This window comes from Monodelphis domestica, chromosome 4 (assembly GCF_027887165.1).
Source record: "Monodelphis domestica isolate mMonDom1 chromosome 4, mMonDom1.pri, whole genome shotgun sequence".
Lineage (NCBI taxonomy): Eukaryota > Metazoa > Chordata > Mammalia > Didelphimorphia > Didelphidae > Monodelphis > Monodelphis domestica.
The window spans coordinates 224,134,208-224,151,514 of NC_077230.1; the positions used below are offsets into that span (position 1 = coordinate 224,134,208).

Sequence of the window (17,307 nt, forward strand, 5' to 3'; positions counted from 1 at the left end):
ACTCTCCCCATGGGTCTTATATATAAGCCAAATATATAAAGTTTTTCTATATAATGATAATCAAAATTACACAAGTCAGGTTACAAATCAAACTACTTAGAGAGTTTTCAATGGACTAATTTTGAGAAGAGAAACTTACATGTTGCCAAGATAACAAAAAGTACTTAAATATAAATAAATACACCATGGAAAAAGTCAAAGCAATATAATAGTAGTCATCAGGATTACTACTAAGTCTTCTTGTATCCTAAACCCCAGGCCCAATATCCATTTAACCAGCACAATTTGAGTCCCAAATTTGTCACTTATTCATCTGATCTCTGAACATCTTCTCTTGGACATTGTGGAATAAGCTTCATTCTCAGATTAACTCTAACAGGGGCTCTGCTTCTCTGGTTCCAAATCACTTGTAGAGGATCTCAGATTTAAATCTGTCAAAATCTGGCAGTAACAATATGCCCTAATTGTGTGACTATAAACAAATCATTAATTATTATTTTAGTCTCCTCATCTAAGAAATGGGGGTAAATAATATCTTCTGTAGATATCTCACAGAAATGTGATAAGGAAAGCATTTTGTAAACATTTAAATCCTATATGAACATGTCCCCATCTATTGGGTTATGAGTCCTCTAAACTTAGTGAAACTGGAAAGGAGTTTTAACATCTTAATATAAAGTAAAAGGTACAGATGTTTTAGCTGAGAGTTTGACTTTATATTAAGTAAGGATATGCATGCAACACAATAGGCTTATTTTCTCAGTCTCCAATAAAGAATAAGAGTGGAAATATACAGAAACTTTTCCAGTGTCCACCTTGACAATAATCAGGATGCTTTCCACAAAGGTTTCTTTAAAAAATACTACATTGCCAGCAAAACAGCAAATTCTTTGAAATTGTGTCTCACAGTCTTACATGTCCCAATGCCCTACATGTATGTCCTATAATCAGCAAATAGTTAATTGACTAATTATCTGTCGCCAAACATCAAATGATCTCATGTCTTTCTGCCCCAACAGGTAAATAGAAATGTATTCAGAGAACTGGACCCAAGTAACAGAATTTGTCCTGATTGGTTTCCCTGGTAGCTGGGGCCTTCAGCTCATACTATTCTTGGGACTTCTGGTGACATATGTAGTGACAATCATGGGGAACGTGCTCATCATTGTACTTAGCTGGTCTGACCACCGCCTACAAACCCAGATGTATTTCTTCCTGAGAAATCTGTCCCTCCTAGAGTTGGCATGGGTCTCTGTTGTGGTCCCCAAAATGATGGCCAGCCTCCTCACCAGAGACTATTCTATCTCTTTTGCTGCCTGCATTATGCAGTCCTACCTTTATTTTCTCTTTGGCACCACTGACTTTTTCCTCTTGGCTGTCATGTCCCTGGATCGTTATCTGGCCATCTGTCGTCCATTACACTATGAGACCCTCATGAATGGTCCCATCTGTGTTAGGTTAGTGATAGCCTCCTGGATTTCTGGCTTCCTTTGGGTGCTCTCTCCTACCATTCTGATGGCTAGTCTGCCTTTCTGTGGCCCTAATGTCATTGACCACTTCTTCTGTGATAGTTGGCCACTTATGCGGCTCTCTTGTGCAAATACCCAACTTCTGGAGTTAGTTGCTTTTATACTTTCCACAACTGTTCTTCTGGGCTCCTTGGCACTAACTTCTGTCTCCTATGGCTGCATCTTTCTTACTGTCTTCCGGGCTCCAACAGCTGCAGAAAGGAGGAAAGCATTTTCCACTTGTGCATCACATCTTGCGGTAGTTATCATTGCCTATGGCAGCTCCATCTTCCTCTATATTCGCATATCTGAGACCCAATCTCTGTTCCTTAAGAAAGGGGCCTCAGCCTTGGCATGCATCATCACCCCTCTTCTGAATCCATTCATCTTTAGCCTCCGTAATGATAAAGTGAAGCAGGCCCTACGAGACGCCTTGAGGTGTCACAGGAACATAGGCATCAGAAGGCTATGAGGAATTTGGGACGAAGTGTGAGCTTTTCTTTGCAGTTTGGGAGACAAAAGTCCCAAGCAATGGACTAACATTGTCTCCTGGAATCAATGAAGCGGTTTAATGGTTAAGCATTGAAAAAGAGTCTTTATTCAAAAGCACTGGAAAGGAATCATCGATTTGGGCTTATTTTTAGCCACAAAAAAAGGAAAGCCTTCTTTAGATCTTATAAACCTTCAATATAGTCACCTTTAACTTGAAATGATGGAATTGTGGTCTAGCACAAAGTGTACAGGTTTTTACAGGGGTGCAAAAAATCTTAATTATTACTAGTGTGGCATAAAGTCAAGTAAGTTTCCACTTATGAACTTGACCTTTCATTCATAAAATAATCTTTTTTGGGGGTATGGGAGGCATACTTGTTCTTTCTAAGGCAAAATGTTGTATTATGGAATTCTTATATAAAAATTACCTGTAGATTCATAACTAGAAGCTAAGTTTTATGCAGTCAATAACTAGGCTGGAGAATGTTTTCAGTACCTTGGTAGAGGCCAGTCCAAATAGCAATGAATTTAGAAAAGGGGCAATATATCCTCTAGAGAGAACCTCAGTGCCCCCACAAAGTTCATGATGGTAAAATATTCACCAGTAAAATGATGTTATGGCAATGGGACTCTGACAGTGAGATCTTCCAAGCAAATATAGCTGTGCTGAGTTACTAAGAACTGATGACAAGGGTTAGGATAAAAAATAAAGAGTTGTGCTAAGTGTTACCAGCTGCTGGAAAATCTTAAAAAACAAACAATTAGATCTGTGATGTCTACATGGCATGCAAATGAATTTTTCTGATTGATGGGGAAAAACATTACCCTTCCAGTTATAGAGAAATTAGACATTCTCAATATTGTCATGTTGTGACAAAACTCTGTCCCTGTGTAGTTATGGTTCTAAGTAAAAGCAAATAAATATTGAATATACATATGTCTAGAATAGATTTAGCAAGCTTTAATGATTATTATATGGAATGCCTAACAATCTGTGTACCTCAGCTGTCCCATCTATGAGAAGAAAAGAATGGTTTGCGGATGGATAATGCATCTTCAAATTGGAATTAGAGTAACATAGAGGAGTAGAAAGAGCCCTGCATTTGGAATGAAGAGCCTCTGACATCTATGATCGGTATGACCATGGCTACTTAATCTTTCTGAGTCTCAATTTCTTCATCCATCACATAGATACTATTTCTTTTACTCCCTATTTCTAAGATTATATTGGTGATTAAACAGAAATATTGTAAATAAAATACTTTGCAAGCCTTAAAGGCCCATATAAATTCTGGATATTTTTTATTACTTGGGGTTTATTTAAACTTCTAAAGGGAAAGAATTGTTTTGCTTTTATGCACCTTTCTTACATAAGTCTCAGAAAATTCCTAGTTTCTCTCAAGGATCATAATATATGATATCTCCAATGAAGAGTCTTTTTGGTGCCTCCATATTGTTTGTACTTCCTCATTCTTTTATGTGTATGTTTGCAAGTGTGTGTGTGCATGCATATATATATATATATATATATATATATATATTCATATATACACACACATAATACATAGAGCAGGATTACTTGGGAAAGTTGGAGACTGTTGGTCTGTACCAGTGATGGCAAACCTTTTAGAGACCAAGAGCCCAAACTACAACCCTCATGCTACATGTGAGCCCCCCAACCCCTCCCTTACCCCAGACAGGGGAAGGAGAAAGCATTCCCATTGAGCTGCTGGGCAGAGGGGCAGGTGATGTGAGAAATGTCCTCAGGCACATGTGGAGAGCAGAAGGGAGTGGCACCCTCTGGCACATGTGCTATAGGTATGCCAACATGGGTATATATCATTCTATTTAAAGCATTTGGAGGCTCATACTAAGCTAATCAAAGCACCAAGGGCACTAGCCCCTAATGAGAATAGTCCACTAGATGTTTATCTAGGCTTATTTCAAGTTCTAAAGGTCCTATTTATATCCACCAAAACAAATAAGAAACTGTGTAGAGAACAGAACCAATTAAACTTTCTTTATCAGAGGTATAGACTTTGTCCCAATTAAGGAATCAATTTTGCATTCAACTCTTGCCTTAACCTATCAATGACTCCTGCCACTGAAATGGGATTACACATACATAGAAACACATTTACACTAAGTTATGGAGCCCTGTGAACTAAGTGGAAAAGGACTTATTGTAGAACATTGATAAAATGGTAGGTATTTAGACATCAGTCATTTTCTCCTCTTGAAACAAACTCACTAAAGCATTAGTTATACATAGAATTAGGAGGGTAAAATCCAAAATTATATTGAATAATCTGAAGAAATGAAGAATATGTCCCTTTAAAATTGTCTTCTTGTGGGTATATGGAGAAATAAAATATTAAAACATTTGCTCCCAGAACTAGCCAAAGGATTAACACTAAATATTCCCCTACAAGAAATAATTGTCAGTAAATAGTCCCCAGTTTGTGTGTGCTCTCAAACTAAGCTAATAAATTTTGAGAGGAAACTAACAAGAATCTAAACATGTGGATGATGCTAACTTCTCATTCAAATTGCACAGCACATACATGGTGAAGATCCATATATACTCACTATACTACTTTTCCACTTCAGACAACTTATCTTTCACTGTATTATCACTACCCTGATCCCAGGAAAATCCGTCTTATGACTTCCCTACATCTGGTAATGGCACCATTATTCCAATAAAAATGGCAGATTTAGAGGGTTAGAAGGGACTTCTTAAATTACATAGTCCAGCTTATACTTGAAAAAGAATCACCATGACTTACCTCAAAGTATTCCTCTCACCTCTTCTTAAAGACTGCTGCTGAGATTTCAGATAGGAGAAACTATCTCCTGAAATAGTCTATCTCAAACATGGAAAGTTCTGATTCTTGGGCAACTTTTCTTGACACTAAGCCCAAAAATAACCTTCATTGACAGTCATGGATATAAATAAATGCTCCATAGAAAACAATATATTTATAATAATGCTTTTTTGTAGTAGCAGACCTGGAAACACTGGAAATGTTCCTAGGTTTGGTATTGGCTAAGGAAATTATATTACATGAATGTGATGGAATATATCTCTGCTATGGGAAATAATGAATATGATGAATGCAAGGAAGCATGAATAGAGTTACATGATCTGGTGCAAAGTGAAACAGAATTAAAGTAAATGACACCAAAAATTAAATGAAGAGGGAAACCACAAACCAATCCAAAATAAATTTTGCAAAATTGCTAAGAATAAGATTGTCCCCAAAGAAGCATTATAAGAAGAAAACCACCTCCATTTCTTTGTAGAGATGAAGGACTCATGAGTGTTGGACACTGCATGAATTATAATATGTCTGCATCTGTCATTATTGCTGAATTGTTTTCTTCTTTCTCTTTTTCTTTTAAAAAATCTGTTATAGTGGATGGCTTTCTGGGAATAGGGGAAAAGGAATACAGGAAACAATTTAGACACTATAAAAACAAATGATATCAATAAAATTTATTTATAAAATTTTACTAGGGGCATTTAGCTGGTTCCATGGATTAAGAACCAGGACTAGAGACAAGAGGTCCTGAGTTCAAATTTGGTTTTGGATAATTCCGAGCTGTGTGATTTGTAGACAAGTCACTTACCACCACCACCCCCCATTACCCTGGCTTTGCTATTCTTCTGCCTTGAAACCAATACACAATATTAATTCTAAGATGGAAGGTAAAGGGATTTTTAATTGCCTCATATTGCTGCTGGACCTGCCCTTAAAAACCATGCCCAAATGTGCAATGCCATTTTAAAAATATCCTTCTTTCTTGCTATTGTCTACACAAACCTCACCTCATACCTCGTCAGTCACTCTTGCCCCTGGGTTTACCCTTAAAAACCATGTTCAAATATGTATATTTCATTAAATATAACATTATGAAATTAAATAAGTGCACATGCAAAGTCTTAAAGTCAAGTTTAAAAAAACAAATTCACTAATAGAATGAGGTAGGAATGGAAAGAAAGCAGTTTGTATGGAACTGATCTGGTAGTTATAGAGGGCTAAATATTTTATTTGAGACAATAATGTAATATGTTTCACAATATTATTCTCTGATTATCTAATAACTAGAAATGAGAAAAGTTGCATTAAAAAAGATTTGGATGCTTTTAAATACTGAAAGCAAACAAATAACCAACTACATGGCTGAACAGCCAAAAAATAATACAATATGAGAAGTATAATGTTCAAAACAAGGTAAGTTATATATTCCCTTTAATGCAGTGTTCCATTCCAGGTACAACTTATTTTTCATGAAATTTGAAAGAAAGCAACCATTTTAGCCCCAGAAATAATGATAGAATGAAGAAAGACTCTAGATGTAACCTGACAAGCTTTTTAACTTTCAAGAGAGCAGATTGTTAAAAACAAAGAGAAGCAGAAGGAAAACAACAAATTGGGAAAAAATCTTTATAACAAAAACCTCTGACAAAGGTCTAATTACTCAAATTTATAAGGAGCTAAATCAATTGTACAAAAAATTAAGCCATTCCACAACTGATAAATGGGCAAAAGACATGAATAGGCAATTTTCAGACAAAGAAATCAAAACTATCAATAAGCACATGAAAAAGTTTTCTAAATCTCTTATAATTAGAGAAATTAAAATCAAAACAACTCTGAGGTACCACCTCACACCTAGCAGATTGGCTAACATGACAGCAAAGGAAAGTAATAAATGTTGGAGGGGATGTGGCAAAATTGGGACACTAATGCATTGCTGGTGGAGTTGTGAATTGATCCAACCATTCTGGAGGGTAATTTGGAACTATGCCAAAAGGGCACTGAAAGATTGTCTGCCCTTTGATCCAGCCATAGCACTGCTGGGCTTGTACCCAGAGATAATAAGGAAAAAGACTTGTACAAAAATATTCATAGCTGCGCTCTTTGTGGTGGCAAAATATTGGAAAATGAGGGGATGCCCATTGATTGAGGAATGGCTGAACAAACTGTGGTATATGTTGGTGATGTAATACTATTGTGCTCAAAGGAATAATAAACTGGAGGAATTCCATGGGGAATGGAATGACCTCCAAGAGTTGATGCAGAATGAAAGGAGCAGAATGAGGAGAACATAATACACTGAGACTGATACACTGTGGTACACTCAAATGTAATTGACTTCTCTACTAGCAACAATGCAATGATCCAGGACAATTCTGAGGAGCTTATAAGAAAGAACGCTATCCACATTCAGAGGAAGAACTATGGGAATAGAAACACAAAAGAAAACAACTGCTTGATTACATGGATCGATGGGGATATGATTGGGGATGTAGACTCTTAATGATCACCATAGTGCAAATATCAATAATGTAGAAAATAGTCTTGATCCAGTGACACATATAAAACCGAGGTGAATTGCTCATCGGCTATGGGAGTGAGGGAAGGGGAGGGAAAGAACATGAATCTTGTAACCATGGAAAAATATTCTAAATTAATTAATAAAATAAAATTTTCCAAATTAAAAAAGAAAAACAGAGAAGTATAATGGCCTAAAACCATATTGAAGAAATTAATACAAAAGGAAGTAGAAGATCCTAACAATTACATAGTAAGGCATCCTATGACAAAAATTATTCCTATGTAGAAGAAGAGGGACAGGGACTTTCTAAAGAGACATTATTAGCTAAAAACTCAAAATACAGGGCTTTCACTGACCAATTAAAATAATAAAAAGATATATGCAGAGAATGAAATCAAGTAAAGTTAGCTAAGAAAAACGCAATAGAGTTGTATAGTCATATAATGATATCAAAAGAGATGAGCTTATAAGGAATTGGGACTATCAATGAATGCTAAGAAGAATATTCTATACCAAATAGCTATAAAAGTTTATTTTAAAATTATGATTTGTTTTTCCAAAGCATTTTATTTTTCTAAAGCATTATATTTATATAATATTTCACCAAAATATTCAAAAGGCATCTTTATCATATGACAAAAATTGAAAATATATAAAATCATATTGGGAATATTTTTTAAATCATTTGATCTAGTGAAAGAAATACAAATAAAAGCCATCCTGAGGCTCTACATCCCACTTATATCATATTGTCAAAAATGATGAAGAAAGGAAGCATGACAAATGTTAGACAGTGATGAAGCAGGTACATTAATATATGGTTAGTGAACCTCTGTATGGGTATCACCATTATAGAAAGAAATCTGGAATTATACATAAAAATTTACAAAGTGCATGCTCTTTGACCCAATTATACCACTGTCCTATATTCCAAAAGATGCCACAGAAAGGGGGAAGGGTCCTATATGTATAAAAATATTTGTAGCAATACTTTATGTATTATCAAAAATTAGAAAATAATGATATGGCTTTAAATTAGGGAATGGCTGAACAAAATGTTCACTATTTCAGATATAGTATATGAATGTGATGGAATTCCATTGTTTTGTAAGAAATGAGGAAATAGATGATTTCAAGAGACAGAAAGAATTATAAAATGATGTAGAGTGAAGTGAATAGAATTAGAAGAATAATTTACATAACATCAACATTATAGAAATGAGCAATTTTGCAGGCCTCAGTAAACTAATGAAGAATGAAATTGTCAAATTGAGAGTCTTATACAACACTGCTATAAAGACAAATGACATTAAAAACTGTAAGAATTATAATTAATGAAATGACCATTTATGATTCTAGAGTGCTGCAAATAAAGGATGCTATCCAATCTACTTCCTCACCAAGAAGAGATAGATACAAAGTATAGAATGAGACATTTTTTAATCATTCTCATTGAGGGAATTGTTTCTCTTTTTGTTGGGAATTGGAGGGAATAGAAAGTAATTTCTGTAACTTTATATATATGTATATATATGTATATATATACATATATATAGCCTTTAAAATTTTTTTCTGGAATTTTTATGCATCTTTTCTTTGTAATCTTCCTACAGAAATTATTTTAACTAATTACTTTCTCCATCAAAAATAGAAATATCAAATTTTAACTCTGACATCTCACTATCCAAGGAGTTTATAGAAAAGGTAGAAATGGTACTAAAAGGAAGAAAGATGGGTGAAATAACCTGATTGGAATAAATGTATACAAAAATCATACATATCAAAGGTGATACAATTGTGAAGGAGGCATTGAGGGACATTGAGGGACACTGAGGGACTTGACATGCAAATTATCTGAAAAAGAGGAAAATGCTCAGGATATGAAAAGAAAAAAAACATGAGACCAAGTCAATTCCAAAAGACAAAGTGCTAAATAACCTAAAAATTTATCAACATATATGCTATTCTACCATCTATACAAAGTCTTAATGAATGTTAACTTTAAGTTAATTCTCATTGCAGGTATTAGGAGTGAACAAGTGAGCATTTTCAAATGATATTCAACAAAGGATAAGATTTACCATTTCACAACTAATTTAATTGATTTTTTTTGAATTTTGCAAAAGTATATGATTTGGTAGGAAAAAATCTTGTCTTACAGATTCTTTTACAGCAAGATGTCTCTTATCTATATGCCAAGGTCACTCAAGGCTCTTCAGAAGTGCGAACAATAAAAGGAACCTTGTTCAGTGAATATAGATAATAAACATCAGACCAGACATAAAAAAATACATATTCTACAGAAGGTATTTGACATTGGATTTGAAAGAATAGTGATGGTAAATGGGGTATTCTTCTTGTATGCTTTGGATACTTTGCCTGATGATAGCAAAGTACCTCAAATATACCCCTTGAAAGGAGATTCAGATGTGAACCTCCTTTACTAGGCCCAGTGCACAAATTACTGAAGCGCAATTCTCATCTATAAAAATATATTTATTTTTATTAAAAGATAACTATAAGGATTATAAAACAAGGAAGCCCTAAGACTAAAAAGGGAAACTAAGCTTTAACCCCTCTCTACGTGGCCTCATGGCTCATTCTTCTGTTTCTTCCAAAACTATACTCTCCTTAACAACTAATTCCCATAAAGCTATGTGACTAGAGCTAACACTAAAATTCCTTATTAAATTTTATATATATATATATATATATATATATATATATATATATATATATATGAATTTGTCTCCAAGTAGATACTATTAGTAGGCCTAAGATGGCTAGGTCTACTATGGCAGTTGGACTCTGAAGAAAACCCTCAAAATCCCAATAAACAAGGTTTATAATCTTTTCTTATTTACCACAAAGATGTCTCAGCAGTAGTAGATATTCACTGTATTGCTTCCTGATGGTTTCTCAAGACAGGAATCAGGAACTTCCAAGATGATTCAGAGTCCCCCTCAGGCCCAGATAGTAGGCTGAGATGAAAGTCAATTGCTGACTCTGAGACCAACCAAAGTCCTGCCACCCAATATCTTCCTGGTAATAACTTTTCTTCCTTCTTCCACAGTTATGAAGAGAGAGACAGATTCAGACCTGTTCAGCTCAGGGAAAACAGCCAGAGTTCCAAAAACTTCCAGCCAGAGCTAAAAGCAGTGCAGGCAGAGCCAAACAAAACCCATCCCAGACTGACTTCTGAGTCCAAATTCCAACTGTTACCCTTAGAACTCTCTCTCTCTGCCCTACATCCTTCATTCCAAGCTTGTATATAGTTCCACTCTGCTTAAGAAACCTTGCAAACTTATCACTTAGTGGTAGTCTCTCGGTGACCGAGAATGACAATTGACTTTGTGCATTTTCATCTATGGTGTATAGATGAGTGTGCACAAAGACACTTGTACGTGAAGGAGATTTAAGTGGAAAAGTTAATGCACAGAGACAGTCCCACTCTCTCGGCGTTGGAAGCCTGGGTCCAGTGGCACGAAAAGTCGTTACATCTGGAGACTTCCTCAGCTGCATTGGATGGCCGTGTTGTCCTTTGTGCTCCAACATGCCCTGAGCACTCCACAGTGCTTTGCTGCATCGCCCTCTCAGCCGTTGAACCTTCTTGTTGGTTTCTTCCGTCTGTTCCGCTGAAGCAGTCTTCACATGCTGGGTGAGCAAAGCCCTGGTTCACCATGGGTCGACGACCCGATGGCTACCCTCACAAGGTTTGGCCGGCCTGTCGAAGCCATTGCCCAGGGTGTGGCCGCTGCCTCATGCTAGCAGCTACTGGGAGCCACAAGTGAGAGCTGGGTGTCAGGTGGGGGTTAGAGGCTGGAGAGCTGCCCTAGGAGGACACGACAAGCCCTCCATACCAGATACTACCCCTCCCTGAGCACCCCATACACCCCTGCAAACTTATCAAGTCTCTATTAACCTTAGTTCCTAAAGCTGATACTATATACTGAAGGAGATCCAGACTTCAGGGTGAAGGTGGGGAGGTTAGTTAAGGAGGTCCTCCAGATGTTCATAATTGCAATGAATTGAACTGGTTATGTCAAGACTCAGAGCAAATTATTGGTAATGCTATATGGCAATAAGACATGAAATATTGCCTCTGAAGACAAGAAATATACAAAAGATAATGGAGAGGTACATGGTGGGCATGAGGAGGGGCAACATATAACCAATGAAAAGTCCCAAAGAAGAACAGGAGCATCTTTTAAGATGTTATCAAGGACTAGACAAACATGAAGAAAGAGTGAGCATGACAACTGAAAAGTCAAACTGTTATAATGGTTTCCTTAAAATGTTGGGGAAAATGTACAGAATACCTCCATCACATTGGACGGAAAACTTTTGGTAATTTTTTTGGAGAATAAGAATATGATACAAGGACATATGACCGTAATTTGCATCACTAGACAGAATTCTGCCCTTCTGGTTTGAATTCTACAGGTCCCTGATTCAGATTTGAGTCTGATAGCCATTCACATTGGAGGATCTTCAGATTTCTCTTCTCTGTAGTTTATGTATTTCTGGTTATAACACATTTGCCATCCTGTAATAGTCTTATATAGGTCAATGAAACTAAGAGCTAGGATGTGCAGGGTTGCTCAAGATGGACAGGTGATAGTGGAGCATTCTGACAAAAGGAGACCCACTGGAGAAGGAAACGGCAAAGCACTCTAATATTTAAATAAGAGAAAAAATGGTAGGGACTTAACAGAAGTAGAAAAGATTAAGAAGAGGTGGCAAAAATATAGAGAGCTGTACCCAAAAAAAAGATCTTAACTTTACCCATAACAATGATTGTGTGACTACTGATCTAAAAAAGCCATACATCCTAGAAAATAAATCAAATGGACCTCAGGAAGTATTATTAACAATAAGGATAGTGAAGGTAATGGAATTCCAACTGAGCTCTTTAAAATCCCCAAAGATGCTGGTGCTAAAGTGTTGTATTCTATATGCCAGCAAATTTGGAAAATTCAATAATAGACACTGGTTGGAAGAGGTTCATTTACATTCCAATCCAGAAGAAGGGCAATGCTGAACACTCAAATAACCAAACAATTGCACTCATTTTACATGACAGCAAGATACTGCCTAAGAGTCTGTGCAATCTAGGCTTTAGTAATGTATAAACTAACAATCTGCAGAAGAGAAGGCTGATTTTCCAAGAGGCAGAGAAACTAGAGACCAAATTGCCAAAATTTCCTGGTCTGGAGAAAGTAAAAGAGGTCCAGAAAGACATATATCACTGCTTCATTGACAATAGCAAAGATTTCACTGTGTGGATCACGACAAAATGTAGCAAGGTCTCAAAAAGATGAGAGTACCACATCGTACTACTTGTCTGCTAAGGATTATGTATATTAGCCAAGAACTAACAGTTAAAACTAAACGTGGAACATCTGACAGGCTTTATAAGCGCCTTATTTATTTAACTTATATGCAGAATACATCATGCTAAATGCTAGTCTGGATTCAAAAATTGGAATTAAGTTTGCCTGGAGAAATATCAACAATCTCAAATATGCAAATGATATTATACAGAAAGTGAAGAAGAATTAACAAACTTCTTGATGAGGGTGAAAGGGAAGAATGTAAAAACTGGCTTGAAACAACGTAAAAAAGATTAATGTTAACATTAACAAAGCATTCATATAAAAAAGACCTTGGCACTTCCTAGAAAATAGAGGGAGAAGAAATGGAAGTAGTGCCAGATTTTACATTCTTGGTCTCAAGATCACTACAGACAGTGACCATAGCCATGGAATTAAAAGATTTCTGCTCCTTGGAAGGAAAGCTGTGGCAAATGTGAACAGTGTACTAAAAAAACAGAGACATAACCCAGCTTATAACCATTCATATAGTCAAACCTCTTGTTTTTTCAGTAACAATGTATAGCTGGTAGAATTAAAGTAGGAAAACTGAGTGCCACCAAATTGATTCTTTGAACTGTAGTACTGGAGAAGATTTATGAGAGCTCCCTGGACAGCAAAGAGATCAGATCAGTCAGTACTTAAAGGAATTCATTCAGACTATTCACTGGAAAGTCAAATGCTAAAGCTGATGCTCATTTCTTTGGCCACATAATACAAAGGCAGGGCTCATTGGAAAAGATCCTGATGTTGGGGAATTGAAAGCAAAAGGAGATGGAACAGTATTTGATGGATAAATGATGTCAAAGAAATGATGAATATGATCTCGGACAGACTTTGGAAGGCAGTGGAGGATAGAAGGGCCTGGCATATTACTGTGCGTGTAGCCACAAAGAGTTGGATGAGACTGAACACATGAACACAGGAACAACAAATTTATTAGACATGAGGTCTGTAACTCAAGCAAGCTACCACCAGGTGTCCCTGCTTACTGAACTACGTGATAGAAACCAGGAACAAGAGAAAATGGAGAAAAGAGTGGCAGGCTATTATTTTTGCAAGCATTTTATCAAAAGAAATAAAGAATCCTTGGGTCTTAGATGTATGCAGAATTCACTAAATATCTAAAGTATTTCAGAGGATACCAAGGCAAAATATTAAGTTAAACTGAGGCAAGCATGTTACCATGACAACAGAAGTGACTGTTCTTTTTTTAACCCTTCTCTTCCATCTTAAATACTACAAAAATACTTAATACTTAAATACTATAATAATAATAAATACTGTGGATTAATTCCAAGGGAGAAGGGTGGCAATGGCTAGGTAATTCGGACAATGTGACTTACCGAAGGTCATGCAGCTGGGAAGTGTCTGAGACCATATTTTGAACCTAAGACCTCTTGTCTCTAGGTCTGGCTCTCAAACAGCCCAGCTACAACTGCTCCCAGTGCCTGTTCTTTTAAACTGGAACTGGGTGTGTGTCAAATGGCACCAATGGTATTGGAGCTGGGTGGAGGCAAAGCAATTCCTTCTATATCATGGGATTTGAAGAAAAGTCAAAATATTTCTAGGAATTTAAGGTCCTCTGTTTCTATAAAAGATGGGAATTAGTGACAATTTTATATAGAGAGAGTCTATCATGTTCAAGTGTGACCCAGAAGTATGTGGGCTAATAAAGTACCTGAGTCCAGGTTCCCTCTATGGCTTTTCTGAGACCATAAAAGTAGTGGCATGGTGAAAGGAGGGAGCAGTGATAGACAATCCTATCGATGTTGAATTCAATTCAGTAGTTATTTATCAGGCACCAACTACATGCAAGACAGTGCAAATCACTGGTGATACAAAGATATAATTGGAACAATAGTTGCCCTTGAGGAGCATAAGATTTTGCACACATGTATCTAGGTAAATAAAAAGTATATAGAAGGTTATACAAGTTATTTGTGTGTGTATGAAAGAAAAGGAAAGTTAGGAAATTATTTCTGAAATCAAGGACTACAGGAGATAGAAGTGAAGAAGAGTTTATAGTCAGAATGCATCATCCTTCTGTGCATGACCAATATGGACATTTGTTTGACTATACATGTTTGTGATAAGCTTTCATTTTTCTTTCTTGTTCAATAGGGTAGAGTGGGTGGGAGGAAAAGAACATAGATTTTTGTTCATTGAAAAAAAATTGGGACAGTGAGATGACTCAATGAATTGAGAGCCAGGTCTAGAGACAGGAGGTCCTAGGTTCAAATTTGGCCTCAGACACATCCTAGTTTTGTGACCCTGGGCTTGTCACTTAACCCCAATTGCCTAGTCCTTTTCACTCTTCTGTGTTAAAATAAATACTTATTTTTATAATTTATTATTTGTAATTTATAATTTAAATAAATAATCAATTTATAAATTGGTTCCAAAATGGAAGGTAAGGGCTTTAAAAAATGAAAATAAAATTTAATTAAAAAAAGATGTTATAGCATATTCATCTTTAAGTTTTATATTTATATATGTTTATATGTATCCTTTTGATGGCTTTATAGAGAATAACTCAAATAAGAATAAAACTTAAAAACAAGAGCCTATTATAGTAACCTAGGTATAAAGTGATGAGTGTTTTAACTAGAGCACAGGTTATGTGAGTGAAGAAAAGGGAATAAATGAGAAAGATATTCGATATTGTGGAAACAATAATGGTAAGACTTGGCAATTGATTGGAAATGTTGGGGAGAGTGAATGTGAATGAAAAGAAAGAGTCAATAATGATAGCAGTGCTCTGAACCTGGGTGACATAAGGAGTGGTATTGCTGTCAAATAAAAAGAAAAAAAACTTAGAAGAGGGAAGAATTTGAGGGAAATATAAAATTTAGTTTTATACATGTTGTGTTTGAGATTTTACTACAATATCCATATGAAAACATCCACTGGACCATTGTTAAAGGGGTACTAGAATAGAGAAAAGTTAAAGCCACATATATATATAGATTTGAGGGCCATATCTATAGAAATGATCATTGAATCTGTGGAACTAATAAAATCCCTCATGTAAAAAGTATAGAGGAAATAGAGCAGAGTCTTGAAGGCTTTTCTAATCAAAGTGGTTGAGAAGAGAATGATTATACAGAAAAGGAGACTGGGAAAGAATAGTCAGTGAAGTAGGAATGGAGTCAAGAGAAGAATATCTTGGAAGGCAAGAAAGAAAAATGTGTTGAAAAGGAGGAAGTGAGCCACAGAGTCAAAGATATAGAAAGTAGAATGACAAGTGAGAAAAGGACATTGGATTTAGTAGTTAAGAGATCTCTGGGATTGTTGGCCCTGACTATTTCAATCAAGGGTTAGAATTGAGAAGCAGATTTTAAGAAACTAAAAATAGAGTGAAAAGTGAAGAATAGAGGCAGTGAATGTAAACTACCCCTTCTAGGAGTTCATCTATGGAAGTAGGAAGACATGGATCATGATAGCTTGAAGCAACAGTAGACTCAAATGAAAGTTTCTTTTTTAATTTATATATTTGTTTTCATATCATCTTTATTTCTAAATATATCTCTCCCCTTTTATATTCATCTTGCTATCCCTTGCAATAAAAGAATAAAGTAAGAAAAAGGGGGGAAAACATTTCAATATGACTAACCAACATATCATCCCAATGACACAACACAATACACACCCAAAGTCCTGCAAAAAATGAAAGGAAAGTACACTCTCATCTTTTCTTTAGGGTCATACTTAATTATTATGACAGGGTTCAGGTTTTGTTTTATTGATGTTTTTATTATTGTTACTCTCTCCATTTATATTTTTGCATTGTGTATTTTTTTTCCTCTGCCAAGAAGATATACTTGCTGGAAATGAAAACCTTCTGGTCAGAATGGAAATTTTAGAATGTTTTTTATCCATTCACTACAGAGAGACTCTTCTTTAAGGAGTTGGTTAACCTTACCTTGAACTGGAAAATGTCTTTGTTTTGTGATTGTGTCTTTGGTCATTCAAACCCTTATTTAAGTAGGAACAATTATGGAGAAACTGGTTGCATCCATTGGAAAAAAACTTACTGTTTTCTATCCCTTTCACCAAGTCAGAGGGAACTGTTATTTTATTTTATTACTATTTTTAAAACCTTTACCTTCCATCTTAGAATCAATACTTGGGATTGTATCTAAGGCAGAACAGCAGTAAGGGCTAGGCAATGGGGGTTAAGTGATTTGAACAGTCACATAGCTAGGAAGTGTCCGAGGCCAGATTTGAACTCAGGACCTCCCTTCTCTTGTCCTGGCTCTCAATCCACTGAGTTACCCAGATGCCCCCTAAGATAATATAATTTTAAAGGAGCAGTGCTTTTTACCTCATACTTAGCTGACATCAGGTAAATTGACAAAAATGAATTTCAAAGGGGACAACAGGACTGGGAGAAATAATTTTTAGAAATGTGATACTTTCAGGAAGGACAGGTCTTTGTAATGTGTCCCACTATTAGCACCTATGATATTAGAGCAATAGGAATAGGAGGTAAAGTACATTGGAGAAGGGATAAGATTGCAGAAGAGAAAAAGCTAGAAAGCAAACAAAGGCACATTTCACCCTAAGGAAATCCTGTTGATTTAACT

General features: G+C 35.9%; 1 protein-coding gene across 1 annotated transcript; it reads left to right on the forward strand.

Annotated features, from left to right (window-relative positions):
• Positions 1-541: 541 nt before the first annotated feature.
• Positions 542-2,924, forward strand: LOC100023657 (olfactory receptor 6T1-like). The gene has a single exon (XM_001370111.3). The coding sequence runs from the start codon at positions 1,030-1,032 to the stop codon at positions 1,978-1,980; it is 951 nt and encodes a 316-aa protein (XP_001370148.1). The 5' UTR covers positions 542-1,029; the 3' UTR covers positions 1,981-2,924.
• The last annotated feature ends 14,383 nt before the right edge of the window (positions 2,925-17,307 follow it).